This window comes from Nylanderia fulva, unplaced genomic scaffold (assembly GCF_048542155.1).
Source record: "Nylanderia fulva isolate GAGA-0341 unplaced genomic scaffold, ASM4854215v1 Scaffold7, whole genome shotgun sequence".
Taxonomy (NCBI): domain Eukaryota; kingdom Metazoa; phylum Arthropoda; class Insecta; order Hymenoptera; family Formicidae; genus Nylanderia; species Nylanderia fulva.
The window spans coordinates 5,484,879-5,502,257 of NW_028190807.1; the positions used below are offsets into that span (position 1 = coordinate 5,484,879).

The 17,379-nt window shown below is 31.8% G+C and overlaps 5 protein-coding genes across 7 annotated transcripts; 2 read left to right on the top strand and 3 right to left on the bottom strand.

Moving 5' to 3' along the window:
• Positions 1-366: 366 nt before the first annotated feature.
• LOC114940820 (phospholipid phosphatase 5) lies at positions 367-2,287 on the bottom strand. Its single transcript, XM_029315563.2, has 6 exons — positions 2,039-2,287; positions 1,546-1,651; positions 1,317-1,464; positions 1,089-1,217; positions 756-926; positions 367-691 (listed from the first exon to the last, which is right to left on the bottom strand). The coding sequence occupies exons 1-6, from the start codon at positions 2,119-2,121 to the stop codon at positions 525-527; spliced, it is 804 nt and encodes a 267-aa protein (XP_029171396.2). The 5' UTR covers positions 2,122-2,287; the 3' UTR covers positions 367-524.
• On the bottom strand, positions 2,095-13,196 carry mms4 (Methyl methanesulfonate sensitivity 4). 3 transcript variants are annotated; one of them, XM_029315562.2, is made up of 3 exons: positions 10,928-13,194; positions 10,765-10,818; positions 2,095-2,160 (listed from the first exon to the last, which is right to left on the bottom strand). In XM_029315562.2, exons 1-3 carry the CDS (start codon positions 12,137-12,139, stop codon positions 2,131-2,133), a joined length of 1,296 nt encoding a protein of 431 aa, XP_029171395.1. In that variant the 5' UTR covers positions 12,140-13,194; the 3' UTR covers positions 2,095-2,130. The 3 variants fall into 3 exon arrangements, with proteins under 3 accessions (XP_029171395.1, XP_029171394.1, XP_085344573.1); XM_029315561.2 differs by lacking the exon at positions 2,095-2,160 and adding an exon at positions 10,154-10,286 and having other exon boundaries at positions 10,928-13,193; XM_085488447.1 differs by lacking the exon at positions 2,095-2,160 and adding an exon at positions 10,412-10,498 and having other exon boundaries at positions 10,928-13,196.
• Rcd1 (Reduction in Cnn dots 1) lies at positions 2,325-9,210 on the top strand. The gene is made up of 8 exons (XM_085488446.1): positions 2,325-2,593; positions 2,685-2,977; positions 3,072-3,657; positions 3,731-4,012; positions 4,086-4,772; positions 4,985-5,333; positions 5,431-5,619; positions 7,964-9,210. Exons 2-8 carry the CDS (start codon positions 2,724-2,726, stop codon positions 9,034-9,036), a joined length of 3,420 nt encoding a protein of 1,139 aa, XP_085344572.1. The 5' UTR covers positions 2,325-2,593; positions 2,685-2,723; the 3' UTR covers positions 9,037-9,210.
• Slbp (Stem-loop binding protein) lies at positions 12,588-14,321 on the top strand. Its single transcript, XM_029305269.2, has 3 exons — positions 12,588-12,845; positions 12,952-13,530; positions 13,682-14,321. Exons 2-3 carry the CDS (start codon positions 12,995-12,997, stop codon positions 13,818-13,820), a joined length of 675 nt encoding a protein of 224 aa, XP_029161102.2. The 5' UTR covers positions 12,588-12,845; positions 12,952-12,994; the 3' UTR covers positions 13,821-14,321.
• Positions 14,004-16,761, bottom strand: LOC114940846 (uncharacterized). The gene is made up of 3 exons (XM_029315597.2): positions 15,939-16,761; positions 15,562-15,832; positions 14,004-15,475 (listed from the first exon to the last, which is right to left on the bottom strand). The coding sequence occupies exons 1-3, from the start codon at positions 16,097-16,099 to the stop codon at positions 14,519-14,521; spliced, it is 1,389 nt and encodes a 462-aa protein (XP_029171430.1). The 5' UTR covers positions 16,100-16,761; the 3' UTR covers positions 14,004-14,518.
• Between the last annotated feature and the right edge of the window lie 618 nt (positions 16,762-17,379).

A 17,379-nucleotide genomic window follows, 5' to 3' on the forward strand; every position in this document is an offset into this window, starting at 1 on the left:
AAAAAATCTGTCGTTATTAATTTTTTGTTTGTTAAAAATTATAATTAAATAAAGTATATATATAAATATATATATATATGTATATACTATATAATTAAAATACTTATATAGTTAATATCATTAAAAAGAATTGAAAATACGAAATATGTAACTGCATAAATTCTTCTAGAAAATAAAAAAAATTAACAAATAAACAAGAATGAATGATACTTTTGTATTGTACTTCTAATACTCTATTTTTAATACAACTGTTTGTATTAGTTATTTTCTTGCATGTATGTATTGGAATTTGAAATAGCTATCTTAAAGATATAAGCAAATGAGAAGAAAACACAACATGGATTACAAAACTAAAACAAACAGATGTATAACATGTACACATTTTAATATCTTTAAGGATTTGTCTTCATCTTATACCGAGATGATATATTCTCTTTTATGTTGATACAGGTTTCAAAAGTTTTAACCAAAATGTCAAATGTGATTAAAATACTTTACGCGTATATAGGAAATAGTCTTCACTTTTATATCCACTTAATTTGTTCGTTCTTGTTTGATTTGCTGTCTGATTGAATTTGTAATGTAAGTGCAGTGTATGGTTTATTACAGTATGGTGAATCTAATGGAGGATAATAATGTCTGTAGCAAATATATGTTAAACAATACCCTATTATTGATCCTGCTGCTACGTCTAAAAGAAATTATAAATTAATAAAAAGATAGGATCAAATTATTTTGACAATAAAGTTGTGTACCTTGCCAATGATGATGATAATCGCACGTTCTGCTTAATGCGATGGTAAGAGCGACGCAAAGTGGTAAAAAGAATGTGCACAATCTCCACGATTGTCCTTTTCCTGCCAGACTGAATGTATGTAGTTTTCCAGCTAGATACAAGGAGATGAAACCAAAACTAGCGAACGCAACTAAAAGATAAACATTTTAATTAGAAATGTATGTTATTGTACTATATTATTTTAATCAACTGATACTTTCACACAATTAAAGTTATACAAAATTTGTCCAGAAAAAAGAAAAATAATTGTATTTGCAAAAAAATGTGCTAATGATATGCAACATTAACATACATGAGGAATGTCCGCTTGGGAATGACTTCTTTCCATCTCTAATAACAATTGGATCTCCAGTGCACTTAAATGTTGGATTTATTTGTCCGTCTGGAAAACACCTCCAGAAGAAATCTGGTCTTGGACGACCTAAATGTAACAAAATAAAGTATAAATATAGTCAATACTCTCTCTTTCTCTCTATCTCTCAAACATTTTATAATCTAACATTTTGATAATATAACATACCTACTATAAGTTTTAAAATGTCTGTAATAAGACCGTTAAATCCTAGAGCTAATGTTACAGATAATACTGACTGTCGAAGATCAACTTTATCTTTGTGCATTATAAAAAAAAAACAAATAACAATAATCGGCATCATAAATACAAGAGGCTGAAAAAAGAAGCAAAATATTTAATCTAATATATGCATTATCTGCAGTATGTGATATATTTTCTATAAATATATATGTACCCATAATACTGTGGTTGGAACAAAAGAATCTGTTCTTGGGTTTCTGTATAACCACAATTCGTTTTCATGAATTTTTCTCGTAAATGGTTCTGCTTTTTCCAGCTCCCTAAGTCATGAAATTCAAAATATTCCACTTGATTAATAGTACGCCACAATGATAAGAAAAAGGCATTTCATTATCAACTGTATTAAAAAGATAAAACATGTACACCGAACCTCGATTTTTTTAGAAAAATATATTACAATAATTTTACTACTTAAATGACATATATATGCTAAATGGAAAAAATAAATTAATAACTCTAAAAACACAGGTTTCTACGTGAAATAAGAATATGAATAGAATATGCATAAAACTGCATGCAGATATTCTTGCTAATTAACATTAATTAATCTCCCGGATAAATATAGACTAAAGTTTAATGACACATAGCAGAATGCTAATTTTCCAATACATTTTGTTTAATTAAACATCCATTAAACGTCAACTTACACGAATAGCACTGCCAGAAAGACACGTAGAACAACGTCGAAACAAAATCCCGCCGAAAGCTTTAATCCGCGTATGTTAGTCATCTCAGTATGTTACACATTTAAACTCGCACCAGCTTCGTTCTATTAAACAAAGGATAAGTCATAACGTTAAACTTAAACAATTCATCGTGTAATAACACAGCTCGCGTCGACGCGTATGGTCGACGGTCGACGCGGAAGTGCAGTCAGATTTGGGACACCCGGTATTTGAAACGTCGATACTACATATGTATGGTAACTCGAACGTTGTCGATAGTAATCGATAAGTCTCGACTGTAGATTACTCGTTGGTCTTCACTTTCCTTTTGTGAAAACCAACCTATATTTTATGCCACATTAGACATTAATTCAATTTGTAGAAAAGTGTAAATATAATTAGTCACAAGTACTGTAGTAATGTAATTATCTGGTGTGGTGGAAATCAGTTTATACCAATCAGCTGCTCACTTTGGCACACAGTGTATAAAATTATGCAATATTCGGTTGCAGAGAATCCTGTTCTGCCAATATACATGTAAGAGGTTTTTACGTTATACAATGTAATTCTGTACAATAAGATTAGTGTAGGAGAGATTGGAAGTATTAATTGTATGTATTTATTGTAGTTGCTGGTAAATTTAGCTTCAGAGAATTAGAGCAACATAATGTTAACATCTGCATCTGCGACACCATCTACCTCTATGGGCAGTTCTGGCCTACCAAGTCCAACAACTGACACGTTAGATGACAATTCGAACAGAGTAATGGTCTATTTACATCAACTCGCTGGAAATTACGAGATGGACGTTGATGTAATATTCAAAGATCATTGTTATGCCCGACCATGGAACTGGAAACCAGAAAGCATTTACGTCAAGCCTGTAAAAAAGTTGTTTTTCTCAAAAAACAGTGGAACAAAGTAAGATTAATAATATCTAGATTAAGCTTTAAAATAATGTAATATGAAATAGATATAACAATTGTTCTACTATATTATTTCTTTTATATCTCAGTAATAAACTTAGAAAAGATGAAGAGATCGATGTGGAAAATATTGGCAGCGAACCATCGATACCACTCCTTGATTTAACCAGAACTCGACATCTCATGGACGAATTTCAACGTTTAGCGAGTTTTGCACGACCTGAGAAAGAGGAGGATTGGGATGAGAATATAAATAAAACTTTATGGTCTTCAGTTCAGAATCGTGTGTTCAGCAAAGTAACTCGGATATTGAGTTCGGAGAGACTCGCGAGATTGGCCAAGACTAAGAACTCAATGGAGCCCATTTTTCGAAGAACATCCCTAGATATCTCAGCGAGACGATTTCGGGAAATGTTAGCGTCGACTAATTGGGATTGGCGATTGGCTCAATGGCTGCATAATTTATTATTCGAGCATCTCCCTCAAGAATACTTGGCAATTTATCTCGATATCTTACAAACTCTGAGACAAAAAATTCCTCAGCTAATCGATAAGATGATTGCTGTACAACCGAATATTAATGCTAGGGGAGGTTCTATTACATGGGAAACACTCGGATCACTTTTAAAACGATCTTGGGATCCAGTCGCCCCGAGTTTGAGCGGAAGTCGAGTCGTAAATATAATTATTTAATCATTAATGTGCATATTATTATGTCAAGTATGTGAACTAACATAATTGATTGCAGAAGAAACTGCCTGGAAATCCGATTTTAGTAGTAGTACCTTCTGGTATCACGTCAACTGTTTCTTCTCGCCAACATAAGTGGATCACACAGTTAGGATTGTTAGGCACAGTTGCTACTGTTCATACTCAAATGGGATTGGCAGCCAACAGAATGACCATGATGGTATGCATAGATCAATTAGTTCAGGCTACGAGAGCCAAGATACAAGACGTTAGGAGCGACTGTCCCGGTAGACCGATTGTACTCGTAGGTTTCAATACTGGTGCGGCACTTGCTTGTCAGGTAAGTATTTATCTTTTCTCATTTATTGCTCCTTTCTCATTAATTATTAATTTTTATTTACTCCATGGTATAGATTGCTCCGATGGAACATATAAACGCTGTTGTCTGCATCGGATTTCCTTTCGCAACAGTCGAAGGAAAGCGCGGTGCGCCCGACGACATGTTAATGGACATTCGCTCTCCCGTGATGTTTATTATCGGACAAAACTCCACTCTCGTTAGACCGGACGATTTGGAAGATCTCCGAGAGAAGATGCTGGTAGAAACGAGTCTAGTGGTTGTAGGCGCAGCTGACGATTATCTAAGAATATCCACATCCAAGAAAATACTAGAGGGTATCACGCAGAGTATGGTAGATAGATGTATACTGGATGAAATTGGCGACTTTGTCGGTAGCATTCTATTGCAACCGCATCCGTTACCGTTGCGATCCACGATGCCGACTACTTGCGAGAACAAGAGCAAAAAGGAGTCTCACAAACGAAGAAACTCGACCAGCAGTTCTGTGGAAAGCGAGCCTAATTCGCCGACCGTGAAAAAATCCCGGCCGAATACGCCGGTATCCTCCGCGCCATCAATCGCTATGAACACGACAACGACAAATTCGCCTTCCAAAACAGGTACGTTCAGCACTCAATCTAACCTTGTGCAGGCGAGTGGACAACACACGAATCATACATCTACTCTAAAACGGAAGCGACCTACGAACAATCAGAAAAATCAAGTCGCAGAACTGAAGACTTCTAAGCCTCCTGCACAGGTAATTATTACACAAGTTGTGACTATATTATTTATAATATGTATAATTTATAAAATATTCGTCTCATGCTTGTTGATACATACTGGCTCAAATATTCTCCCTCAAATTTTTTTAAGAAAAAACGAATCATTATTTGAAATATTTATAACTGTTCTGCAATATGTTTTGAATAACAGTACTCTTAATAGTTAATTATATATTATTTATTACAGACAAATGTCAATGCAGAAAATGGTATAACGCTCAATATAGGTACACTAGCGAGTCTAGCGCCGATAGGACCGATACGTTTAGCACCTACTACGAATCAATCCACGATCACTCCCACCAAAACGTCTAACACGTCCAAAACCACAACCGTCAGCAAAGTACCGAAGATCATTTCAAATGTACCGCTGCACAATGTTCCAAAAATGAAAATACTGTCCACCAACAAATCGTATTCGAATGTGATGTCGAACAATTACAGACAAGTCAATGTAGCCGATAAGAGTGGAGACGCAAAATTAGTGAACGTCTTTACTACGGGAAATCAAATTAGAGTTAATACAGCTACTGCAGGTAAAATGCATATTACAATTCCTTAATAAATTTATCAAATTCATGTATACATAAGGGAGCGACTGAAAATATTTATATTTTTCCTTCTCGATTATAGCGGGAAGTAGTAAACCAACTTGTGCGACAACTGGCACATTGTCAAATCTTTTACAAAGTGGAAAGAGCTCTATCGCGCTCACGAGCAGTGCATCTTCCGCCCGTGTGTCGTCGGCTTCCAGTATCTTACTAACGACTACCAATTCATCGGCGAATAACGTAACATCGTCCACAACGATCCCTCCAAAAGGTAGATTACTATTATCTAATCAATTAATTAATAATTTACCTGAAACGTAGCAATAAATAAATATAGCCTACAGAAAATTTACGTATCTACCGCGAATTAAGTAATTTGATGTTACAATTTCTGTTTTGTGGATCTATTTAGGATTTTTATTCTTATATAATCGAGTAATTCATATAGAATATTATATTTGCTCGTAAAATGATGTTCTCCTTCAGCGCTGCTTTTTCATTATTCGTGAATTTGTCACACTATTTGTTTGTGATTACCTGACCATGTTAGAGTAGAAAAATGAACGAAAGACAAAACGACAATTTTGTCCATCGTATAGAGTATCATTAAAACAAAAGTGCAAATTGAAGAGAAACTTCATAAGCACAACATTTAAGCTTAATAATTTTACAATAAACAGTATTTAGCAAATTGACTATACACTTAATGAGAGAAGAACATATATTTGCTATATTTATAACCGTTAATTTTGAGAATTTATTTCTATTTATGTTTTCCAATTACTTTAATACAAATAAGCAGATTTATATTTTTTATAATACTTATTTAATGCGGCATATACATAAAATGAATATCATATACAGCTAGTAAAAACTGGTTAATTTTTTTTATAATTTTCATTTCTCGATCGTTTAAAGTATATATTCATATATACACAGATAACATACATTTTTATAAACTTTTACACTTGTATATAAAATGACACGAACTATCTAACTTTTGAAATTACGCGTGTATTTCTGATATATAACAAAAAATTACTACGTGTATTTCTGATATAACAAAATGTATCAAAGGGAACAGACTAAAAATTCTCTCAGTTTCTTGTAATCTATTTAATAATTTGATATATAAACTATAAAATTTAAAACGAAGCACATGAAAAAGTATTAGAAATTATAATAAATTTATTACAAGTTCTAAAATATTGCATAATATCAGTCAACATAATCAGTCTTCATATACATATATTAATAATACATATTACAATTTAGTCTATTATTTAGTATTTTTATCATAAAAATAGACCTCAACTTTTAATACACGTAGGAGGAGAGGGATTAAAAGCTATATAGCACATATATTTGCATGTATATACTTTAAATTATTATGGGAATCATACATATATATGAATATAGTGCTTTTTTATTACAATAGAATAATTCCAGATATAATATTAGTATGCTAACTGCATATATTTTAAAAAATGAATTCTTTTGCTGATAAGAGAAACATATCACATAACAGTAGATTCCAAATAATACAGACTATAATTTACAAACATTTGTTCACTCAATTCACATTTGTCATGATTTTTCTCTATAAAACCAAAAAATATCCTTTTTCCTAAAGTTGCTTAATATTAATTTGATACTAGATTTATTTTACTTGGTAAGAGCTCTCTTTCTTCCTTATTGTATATATAGTTTCTTTAATTTTCTAGCTTAATTAGAAGTATTTAACGAGACCATGTGCTTCTATTACTTTCAATTATTTAATTATCTTTAGACAAAAAATTTCAAATACATGGATGAAACTAAGGGGATTTTCCATTTATCTCTTAATCAGTAATGTAAATAGTTATATATTTAGACATATATGCACATGATATTATGTCTTATAAATGCTATTAACACTTGTGGATGAGCGATAAGTATCATCATGGATCTTTAAGTACGTATCAAAAAGGAATATTGTAGATACAATATCAGGTTGCTTTTTATTTTGTATTCAATAAATATTTTTTTGTGACATATATATAATTCGAATTTGTTTAATTTCCAACCTTATAATCCTCTGTCCATTGAATCAAATATAAACAATTAATCAATTTATATAATGTGACAATGAATACAAACAATTGGTTTTGGGATGTTTAATTAATATCTTTACTTACATCAGGTCTTGGACAACGACAAATACTCATAGTAATAAGGCTTTGCCCCAAATGTATTTTGTAAAAGAATTACTAAACATTCCTTATTGGAACCTTTTGTTTCGAGTAAGATAGAAATCCTCTTAGTTTAAAATTTCTATTTGTCCTTCGCTACCCTTTTAGCATTAATTTAAGATTATTAAAATAATATATAATTTCAATGTACAACATTAAATACACAATTAAGCTAAAAATATAAAATTGTAAAAGATTTATAAGATTAAATATCAAAGCGAGTGTTTTACAGTCAAATATTCAATATGTTGGATGTGGAATGTGTTGCGTGGTATACAGTGTTGGAAATATCTTCGAAATATTGTTGCATGTTAATAAAAAATATATATAATTTTATATCTTTTTTTAAGATCTGAGACAAATATATACATCTATATTTTATAGCGATGGAAGAGATGGGAATAAGCAGTGACTCTCACTTATTGGAGATATCCAAGTCGACACATTTACCACGACAAGGAGCCGCATCGAATAATACTGACAATTCTCATAATATGTCGTGCGGTAACATAGTCATTGTCGAGAATTCTCTTCACAACAGAAATGCGCCTCCGTCAATGATAGTCCCATTTAACAGCCAAAACTCTGGAAACATCTTACCTTTATCCAACAAGCTGAAGTTGTCTCAGAAGTCGATGAAGACAATGCCGAAGATCACGGTCAACGCCAACAATTTACAGAGACTTCAAAAAGGGAAAGTCGCCCAAAGTATTCAAAAAAAGAATATTGTCACAAACGATATAGATGACGATCTGGGAAATATATTGGATATACCGATAATATTCGCCAAGGACGATGACAATTTAAGCAACATCGACAAAATACCGATAGTAACACAAGCGACGCCAGCTAAGGAGCCTCCAGAAAGACCCAAATTAAGCAGCACCACCAAAGTGGTTTTAATTAGCAATAAGCAAGACAAACAGACGCAAAATAAATCTGTTATATGTCCCAATATGCAAAATTTAAATCAGCTGATACTACAAACGCGATCCCAGAATAGTGGTATCTCAGCGAAGAACAGAATGCCGATAGAAAATCGCCTGGTACAACCTACTGTAAAATATACCAAGATCATTCTGGCAAAGAGAAATTCGCAACCAGCTCAGCAGAACGAGAGAGGCGAACAACAGATGACTGCGACGACGAAAATTACGGAAAATGTAAATGCACCTAAAATCCTGACCTTCGAGAAAGATGAGCATAGATTTGTGCAAGCGCAATCTTCCAAAGCATCGATAAATTATGATGATACTCTAATGGATAACGTACTCGAGATCGAGGATGCTATTAAGACCAATATCATCGAACGTAAATACGTGCCCACAATCGACGCTACATCTGCAACTGTCGACAATGATATTTGCGATATTTTGAACGAAACGGAGCTGGAGCACGAGAAAAAATACAATTCGGAACAGTCTATTCTTGACAATGCCAGCGAAATACAAATATAAAATATATAATTGTTTCTTATGTAACATAAGGTCTTGATGATATGTTGTGCAATATGCGAGAACACGTCTGAAAAAGACGTCTTCTCTATAAAAGGCGTATATTATTTTAATAGGTCCGTATAAACCCATTTTTAAATATACAACAACACACTCACATATATATATATATATATATATATATATATATATATTTATATATATATTGTATAAAATATATAATAAATATATTGTAAAAAATATATATATGTTAATATATATATTTTCAGTATACACAATGCATCTACAAAGTTTTATATTACATTAATTAAAACGTTGTAGACGCGCTATATATTAATTATAATAATATTTATAATACAACTAATACTATAGAATTTAATATATTATTTATTATTATATAAGTCACACACACGGTTTTAAGCTTTAATAGTGATAATACGTACTTTGTTGTTACAATGAGATTATAATTCAATTTAGCTTAAGATTTTATGTAGTATATATGCGATATTTTATGTATTACATATATAATGTGAGAAATACGTGTGCGTATATAGATTCAAAAAACTTAAAATATATTTATTAATTCAATTATATATATATATATATATATATATATAAAACGCCTAATAGTATTACAAAATTCTACATATATATATTTGAGTATGATATTCGCGCTACTCCAAATTAGCCAAAGAATTCAAAAGATGAAAAATAAGCGATGTTAAATAATAGGAAAACACTGCTATTTCGTAAATTGTATATCTCTAGAATGTGTGCCAATTTCTTTTATTTAATATTTCTCTTATATATAGCTGTTTCTTTTCATACATATTTCTGAGAAAAATAAAAAGCAATTACATAAAAATGTGTATCTACTTATTATCTCATTTAAATATTATCTAGAATCTAATAACTCTAAATCGAAAATCTAACTTTTGAAAAATGTATTATTAAAACCTTGAAATTATTTCGATATCAAAAGAGCAAAAAAGACGTCTCAGAGCTGTAAAATTTAACACTTTCTAAGATAATACAATTTAGTACTTCTATGTAACATATAAAAGATTATACAAATGAACGACATGTATGACAAATTACATATAAATAAAATTTCTATAAAAAAATTGCAATATCTATATCTCAGTCCCTAATACAGTGTCTCCATTTTGTGACGTAAACATCACGTACATTTTTTTGCTTAATTCGGGCCCGATTTTACGTACAGCTGTGAGAGGTCCTGCCGCTCTTCTAATCTATAGAGAAAACGAAACTTTTGACTTTCTCTAATCTATATAGAAAACGAAACTTACAAATTTATTATGTTAATGAATTATGAATAATGTTACTATATTATCTCTTTATTACTGCACTATGGCTTATATAAATATATTTTATATGAATTTTATCGTGTATAAAATATAATTATGAGATTTAATTAAATTTACGTTCATGTGTATAATGATAACTAAAAATAAAAAACAAATAGACATTGATATAGATTATAGATTATATTTTAGAGAGAGAAAGACAATTATATTAGATATATATATATATATATATATATATATATATATATATATATATATGCTAATGCTGTATTAGTAAATTACTATATAAAATAATAAAATTATATTATATATATCTAATATAATTTTATTATTTTATATAGTAATTTACTAATACAGCATATTAGTAATTTACTAATACAGAAGAGAACAAGATAAGACTTACCGGTATGTCTTTCAATAAATTCATGCCTTCCTCAGGTGTACAATTTCTGTAAGCCTAGAAAAAAAGAATAGAATATTTAATTTACACATTTACTAGAATTAGGAACAAGTCTTTTTCCAGCAACATACTAAAATAAAATATTAATTATAAAATTTGATAATACCTTGATCAATTGCACTGGACTAGGATAAACTGCACATATAGCTTCTGATATTTCCAAGCTACTCAAGTTAAATTGGCATAACTGCTGCTGCCACAATCTCTTCAATCCATTTCCATCTTTATCCACTCGCACAGTGTTCTTATTGTCTCCCATAACATACCAGTCAAATTTATTTTCCTGACTTTCTCTCTTCTCTAATTTATATGGTATTTCCGAAATAGACTTTGTATATTGATACACCATTAAACCTAGATCTTGTGCATTCTCGATTAATCTGCTACTACATTTGGCTACTATCTGAACTTCAGTCATGCACATCTCCAGCTGCTGCCTCGATATAATTGGGAATGTTTCAAAATGCTGATTACCTTTGTTGTTACATCTCGACCCTTTACTTTTAGAACTCTTATCTGTTTTCTGTTTCTTCCGATATGCAAAATACTCTTCCATGCCAAAGATAACCAGAGTTACATTGTAATTCGGAATCAGGGATTTATTGTGTAAAACTGCAGCACAGAAAGTACCTTCCGCCACATGTTTTACTGCTTCATAATTGCTCCAAACCACAATAATGTATTCTTCCATCTGTATACTTTTGTTTACATGTACTTTATTATCTTCGCCAATGTAGTTATCTTCTATATTCCTCTGCCATGTGATACTGTTCGAAATTAACTCTGTAGTTACGTTAACTTTAATATCAGCATTTCGCAGTACATTTTCAATTTCTGTACGAAAAGCCGACGCATCGATATTTCGATCCAGATTAATTTCCATAAATTTCAAACATTCCCCAGGCTTCATATCCTTAAATTTCTTCTTCTCGATCGCCTTTAACGCCTTTTCTCTCGCCTCTGCCTGCTGACGTTTCAATCGTTCCTCCTTTAACGTCACCTTGTCCTTTTTGGATGCAGCAGCTTTTCTCGAAGTCTTTTCAACCCGATTATCATCCGAATCGTGAGAATCGGACATGGTATGCGATGATCCAGGACGTTTATAGCCATTGTCAACATTCAAATTGGGAAGATCCTCATCTTCAGTTTGCGACGTCCAGTTTTCTAAAATTTGGCGACAGAATGGTACCTCCGGGAAGTCGAAGCTTGTATCATTAAAACGAGGTTCTTCGTTGTTTTCGAATTCATTTTCATTGCATCTGTCTATAATAGGCGACGAGGGTTCGTCCGAATCACTCAGCACAATCACACTCGACATTCTATTTCTTCCCTGTATACATATGTGACTTCGAATTTTAAAATCACCTCAAAAATCAGATTGAATTGAGATTTGATTTAATCATTTACGAGAAAAATGTCTTCAAATTGCTATGTTTTCAATCCATCAACACTTGACACGTGAATCAGATGTTTAACCACATGTGTTTCTCAATCTAACCTAATCCAATCTAATCTAACCTTTCTTTATGTATTGGGAGATTATTTTCGTGTTGCTTTTGTACTCGAGTGAGATTTCTTGCTCTCTTTTTCTGTCTCTCCAACAAATAAATATTTATTTCGTTTTAATAAAATGCGAAATTATAGTTTATCAGCCTGAGAAATAAATTGTCGATCTTTATATAAAAGATACGTGAACATATACATTTGAAGCGATTCAAAATATATCGAAAAGACGTCACAGCGATCTTCGAGATATCGAGATGTTAGCGCGAATTAATTATAACGTAGTGAAAAAGGCGCGCAGGGCGAAGCGTAGAACGAGAATTGAAAACGTTCGAAGATCAACGAATGCAATTTATTTGGTTCGAAAACGAGAGAATTTCTCGTTTTTCCCGTTCTGTAACTGTTTGACGAAGCAACGATAGAGGCGGCTAATGCAAACTATAAATAGGCGTTTCGTATCCCGCAGAATTTTCGAGCGAAGCGGAGTGCCTGCACTCGATAGGTTATACTTTAAGAAAATTGTACGTGCACAGTGAATAAGTTTCATTACATTCGAAGTGATCGAATTCGAGAATGACGTGTGTTGAGAAGTGTTATTTATTGTTGTTTTTATTTTGATCTTTTTAGATAGCTCAACGAAGTGAGTGAAACTAATTACTACCCATTAAAAATGGATCCATCTTCTCGTGAATCGTCAGTAGAAATAGAAGTTGAGGAAGACGAACTGTTCGACGCAGTGATATGTATGAATAGTAAGGAAATTGTCGAAACGAAACAGAATGGTACGAAAAAAGACAACTTGGACGCTAATACCTGGTATGAAGATGTAATAAACGCGGAACTTTACGAGAAGACGCAAAAATATGAACAGTCGAGTGCACAAAGTGACGATACTCAAATGGAGCATAAAAAAAGTAAAGATAACATTAGGTATATAGAATACAAAGCTAATGTAAAGAATAAACCGGAAAATTCACATACGCTACGTAAGAGAGCGAGACAAGACAGTATGGATAATGAGGATGCTAAGGTATCTCGTAGCAGACGTTACTCCAGTGACTCTACCTCGACCACGAATTCGTCAGAAAGTGGGAAGAAACACTTGGAATTCGAGACAGATCCGGTTGTATTAGCGCGCAGACAAAAGGAGATAGATTATGGCAAAAATACTATCGGATATGACAGATACATTCAGCTAGTCCCTAAGTAAGCGTTACAATACAATATTCCTACGTAGATAACATAGAACAAGTTAGATCCATATAAAATTAAGGTGACAAAAGATAGATTCTGTAATCTATTGTATATATTGTATGTCAAGCCAAAATAACATGATTTTTGTTTATTTTTGTTTTAGAGAGAATCGTACACGAGAACATCCAAGGACACCACCAAAATATATCAAATATAGCAGGAGAGGGTGGGACGGTATGGTGAAATTGTGGCGAAAACAACTTCATTATTGGGATCCTAAAGAGAATGACAAGGCTGATTAAAACACTCAAGTTATTCCATTAAAATACTGCCAATCACTTCTCTTAATTTATATTGCAATTATATTGTTTTGAATTTTCCTATGCTGTTAATTCAGCACATATCGCTTCTAGAGAGTAAAAAAAACGTATGATATATTTTTGTGTTAATATATAAATAATCATATGATTAAACAATGTAGAAACTATTATGAAATAGTATTTTTATGTTCCCACTTACATAGGTGATTTTGTTTCATCGCATTTTGGAAAACTTACTTATATATTAATGAATATAAACTTTGTACGTCAATAATACATGTATATTAATGTCTTTTGGAGCATGTTTACAAATTTTCATTGCCATATAAACAGCTTGAAAACAAATTGAATTTACACGAATTAAAAATATTTGCCAACTTGAAATTGTGCAATGTTTTATACATGGTTTTGATAAAAAATATGGAGACGATATAATAATACATGATATATAAACTTATCTAATAAAAAACTCATAAAAACAAACTTTATATTTTGTTAAAATAATTCTGTTCTTTTTTAATCAGATAAAGAACATTTATAGAATGAATATATTACTTATTTTATATTTTTATATAAATCCTATTAATTATTAGATATATTACTTTTCTGTTATAATTCTACTTGAGTATGTGTGTGTCTTGTTTTATTAAATATCAAAAATTAATCCTAACAAAAAACAATTATTTTAATTTCAATGCTTCAAGTCTTTCCAAAATAGCATCTAATTTCTGATTAGTACTAACCTCTATCTGATTTAGCCTTTCCATTAGTTTATTCTCTATATCATAAAATTTATTATCGATATAAGTTTTGATGTCAGATTGTTTACTATCTTCACTACAGTTTGAATAGTCTTTTTTATTGGCTTGTTCTACATTCCTGGTTCTACTTCCGAAAGAATTTAACTTTTCATGCTCATTCTCATGATTTGAACATTCCTTTTCACTATTTTCTCTTCCATTCTTATTTTTATATTCAAGATACTCTGAGTTTGAAGCAAGAGTTTTTAAATTTCCCTGGTAAAACTCATTGTTCATATTAATTTTCTGTTTATTATTATAATGTCTATGCATTCTCATTACCATATCAGCCTCTTGACTCATATTGCCATTGACATTACTGAGAAAAGTCTGAATAAAGTCTTTATAATTAAAGGCACTTGATTTTGCCTCTTTAGACTCTCTTTCACTATTGGTACAAGATCTGATATCCATATCTAATTTTTTATTATCTTCTTCACAATTTGGACAGTCTTCATTGTCTTTCCTTTCAGTTTCACTTTTGCATTCGACAGAATCTGACTTTTCATAATTATCTTCATAATTTGAACATTCTTTTTCATTATCTCTTCTTCCAATTCCATTTTTACATTCGGAATATTGTGAATTTGGAGCAAGGTTTTCCAAATTATTTTGACAAAACTGCTCCTTATTCACAATTTCTTGTTTATTATAATATCCAAATACTTTCATTGCCATTTCTGCTCCTGGACTCATTTTACTGTTGCGATTACTGAGAAAGGTCTGAATAATGTCAGGGTTGAAGGCACTGGGTTTTGCCTCTTTTATAGAATCTATCAAAAACAGTCTTATACCATATACCCACATGGTAGAGCTTTTATTTTTTGTTCTGATAAACTAAAATAGAAACAAAATTATTATATCAGATGTTGAAATAAAGTGTCTGTATAAATCATATAAAGTATTATATACAATTCCCTTACCTTAATACTAGCTTCTGTTGTAGGAGGTTGTATCATTGTTTCTCCAAGGTAAACAGTATTATCTTCATACTCGTCTATAAACTCGGCGAATATTGTTGTTTCATATTCTCCATATTGTTTGAAGATTTCTAGAACATTGCTCTCGGAAACAATAGCAATGCGTGCTATTTTCTGACAGCTCGTTACCTTGATGTCCAATGTACATGGGTCAAAGTTTGATGACTGCAGAGCAATACAGGTATCCAGAAAAGCTACATCTTCACAGTTTATTCTGTGTGCAAAATTTATATATAAATATTATTTCAATATCACTTGTTATTCTAAAAATTCATCGTATGATGGAAATTGCACAAATATTTTCGAATTTATTTGCTTACTTTGCAGGTGGATGCTGTAACGACGCAGTGGTAATAACATCAATGAATTGCTTATTATTAGTAATCTGCCAATTGCACGAAACCAGTATGGAATTCTCGTGACACTTTGTGGAAAGAGAAGCGAGTGGTTCACTGACATCTTTAGCGTTTAATATCTCCATAATTGCGATATGTCTCAAGTGATAAAAAAAAATGTATAATTAATGGTCACCTTTTTACGAACAAAGTGATTATATCTTGCAATCTTGCGATTCTGCCTGCGATTATGCAAAGTAAGCATTCTTTTCTATGGAATCTTTATTATTGCATTACATTACACATAATCACTTGACAAAAGTCCAAATAATATCCAGTATGTATTTCTATGAATTTATACGAGATATTATGTGCGCTAGATGTAGATGTTACTTTATGTTACACTGTCACCGATTTGAAAAACCGTATGTTGAACATTTCTCTTCTCAAAAACTTCTTTTCATAAAACGCTCGAAATGATAGACACAAATGTCAAACAGTACAGATTATAACAAAATTTTCTTGATGTACGTGTACATTGAAGCATGAAAATTCTTACAGATAAGAGATGCAATACATTTTTATTGCAATAAATATTATATAAGTGCAATGTCTTTAAAATCTACGTTACTTATTTAACACTACGTTATTTAATTTATCATTATATTTATATATATAATTCTGAATTATAGGTTATCTATTCATAAACTTGTTATTCCGAATTCGATTACGACTAGTTAGAGCGATCCAATAAGAAATTTGCTTTCTAGGGAATTTGGCTAGCAATATTTCGCGCCAATGAAAATCTTCAGAAATTTCAATGTGTATTTAAATCACACGCGTATTAAAATTTCGATAAAAACGAATTGGAAACAGAAATTCGCAGGAAGAGATGGTGCGCAAAATTTGTAACATCGATATTGATTATTTATTTCGCGAAGATGCATTATACGCACATATATGTATAAACAGATAATGTATTCTTCGGAAAGAGATGTAATGAAGCAATAGGATCGTCATATACATACATACAGTTATTACGAGTCGTAATATTGCTTTGATCAAACTATTTCACGCGTTCTGCTTTATAATTGGACTTCATATACTTCAATGCGTTTAATATTACCGCACAACACCTGCTTTAATTAAAGAATTTTTCGTACAATACCTGATTATTGTGGTGAGAGAGAGAGAGAGTGAGAGAGCGCGTTCTCGGTGCGTGCGACTTTGAATCGACTTTGACCTCTAGACGGCGCTGGTATGCAATGCGTCACGTGTCACGTGACGGGCGCGGAGTGGGGGAGGTCGGAGTGGAAAGGGGCAGTTGCGCGCGCCAGTCTCCCCTTCTCCTTCTCACATTGCGCAACACGGCGAAGCGAGAGAGAAGAAGCATCTTTCTCTCTCTCTCTCTCTCTTTGAAGATGTT

Bases quoted from the DNA above. Each gene is read 5' to 3' on its own strand.
- Rcd1 (XM_085488446.1), top strand. From the start codon at position 2,724: ATGTTAACATCTGCATCTGCGACACCATCTACCTCTATGGGCAGTTCT. The intron at 4,013-4,085 runs GTAAGTATTTAT...TCCATGGTATAG, and splicing joins GTGCGGCACTTGCTTGTCAG to ATTGCTCCGATGGAACATAT. The intron at 4,773-4,984 runs GTAATTATTACA...TATTTATTACAG, and splicing joins CTTCTAAGCCTCCTGCACAG to ACAAATGTCAATGCAGAAAA.
- mms4 (XM_029315561.2), bottom strand. From the start codon at position 12,139: ATGTCGAGTGTGATTGTGCTGAGTGATTCGGACGAACCCTCGTCGCCT. The intron at 10,819-10,927 runs GTATTATCAAAT...CTTTTTTTCTAG, and splicing joins GTCCAGTGCAATTGATCAAG to GCTTACAGAAATTGTACACC. The intron at 10,287-10,764 runs GTAAGTCTTATC...TTTTCTCTATAG, and splicing joins ATTTATTGAAAGACATACCG to ATTAGAAGAGCGGCAGGACC.
- LOC114940820 (XM_029315563.2), bottom strand. From the start codon at position 2,121: ATGACTAACATACGCGGATTAAAGCTTTCGGCGGGATTTTGTTTCGAC. The intron at 1,652-2,038 runs GTAAGTTGACGT...TTCATGACTTAG, and splicing joins TTTCTGGCAGTGCTATTCGT to GGAGCTGGAAAAAGCAGAAC. The intron at 1,218-1,316 runs GTATGTTATATT...TGTTACATTTAG, and splicing joins CATTTTAAAACTTATAGTAG to GTCGTCCAAGACCAGATTTC.
- Slbp (XM_029305269.2), top strand. From the start codon at position 12,995: ATGGATCCATCTTCTCGTGAATCGTCAGTAGAAATAGAAGTTGAGGAA. The intron at 13,531-13,681 runs GTAAGCGTTACA...TTTTTGTTTTAG, and splicing joins TACATTCAGCTAGTCCCTAA to AGAGAATCGTACACGAGAAC.
- LOC114940846 (XM_029315597.2), bottom strand. From the start codon at position 16,099: ATGGAGATATTAAACGCTAAAGATGTCAGTGAACCACTCGCTTCTCTT. The intron at 15,833-15,938 runs GTAAGCAAATAA...TTTTGCACACAG, and splicing joins TTACAGCATCCACCTGCAAA to AATAAACTGTGAAGATGTAG. The intron at 15,476-15,561 runs GTAAGGGAATTG...TTTCTATTTTAG, and splicing joins CAACAGAAGCTAGTATTAAG to TTTATCAGAACAAAAAATAA.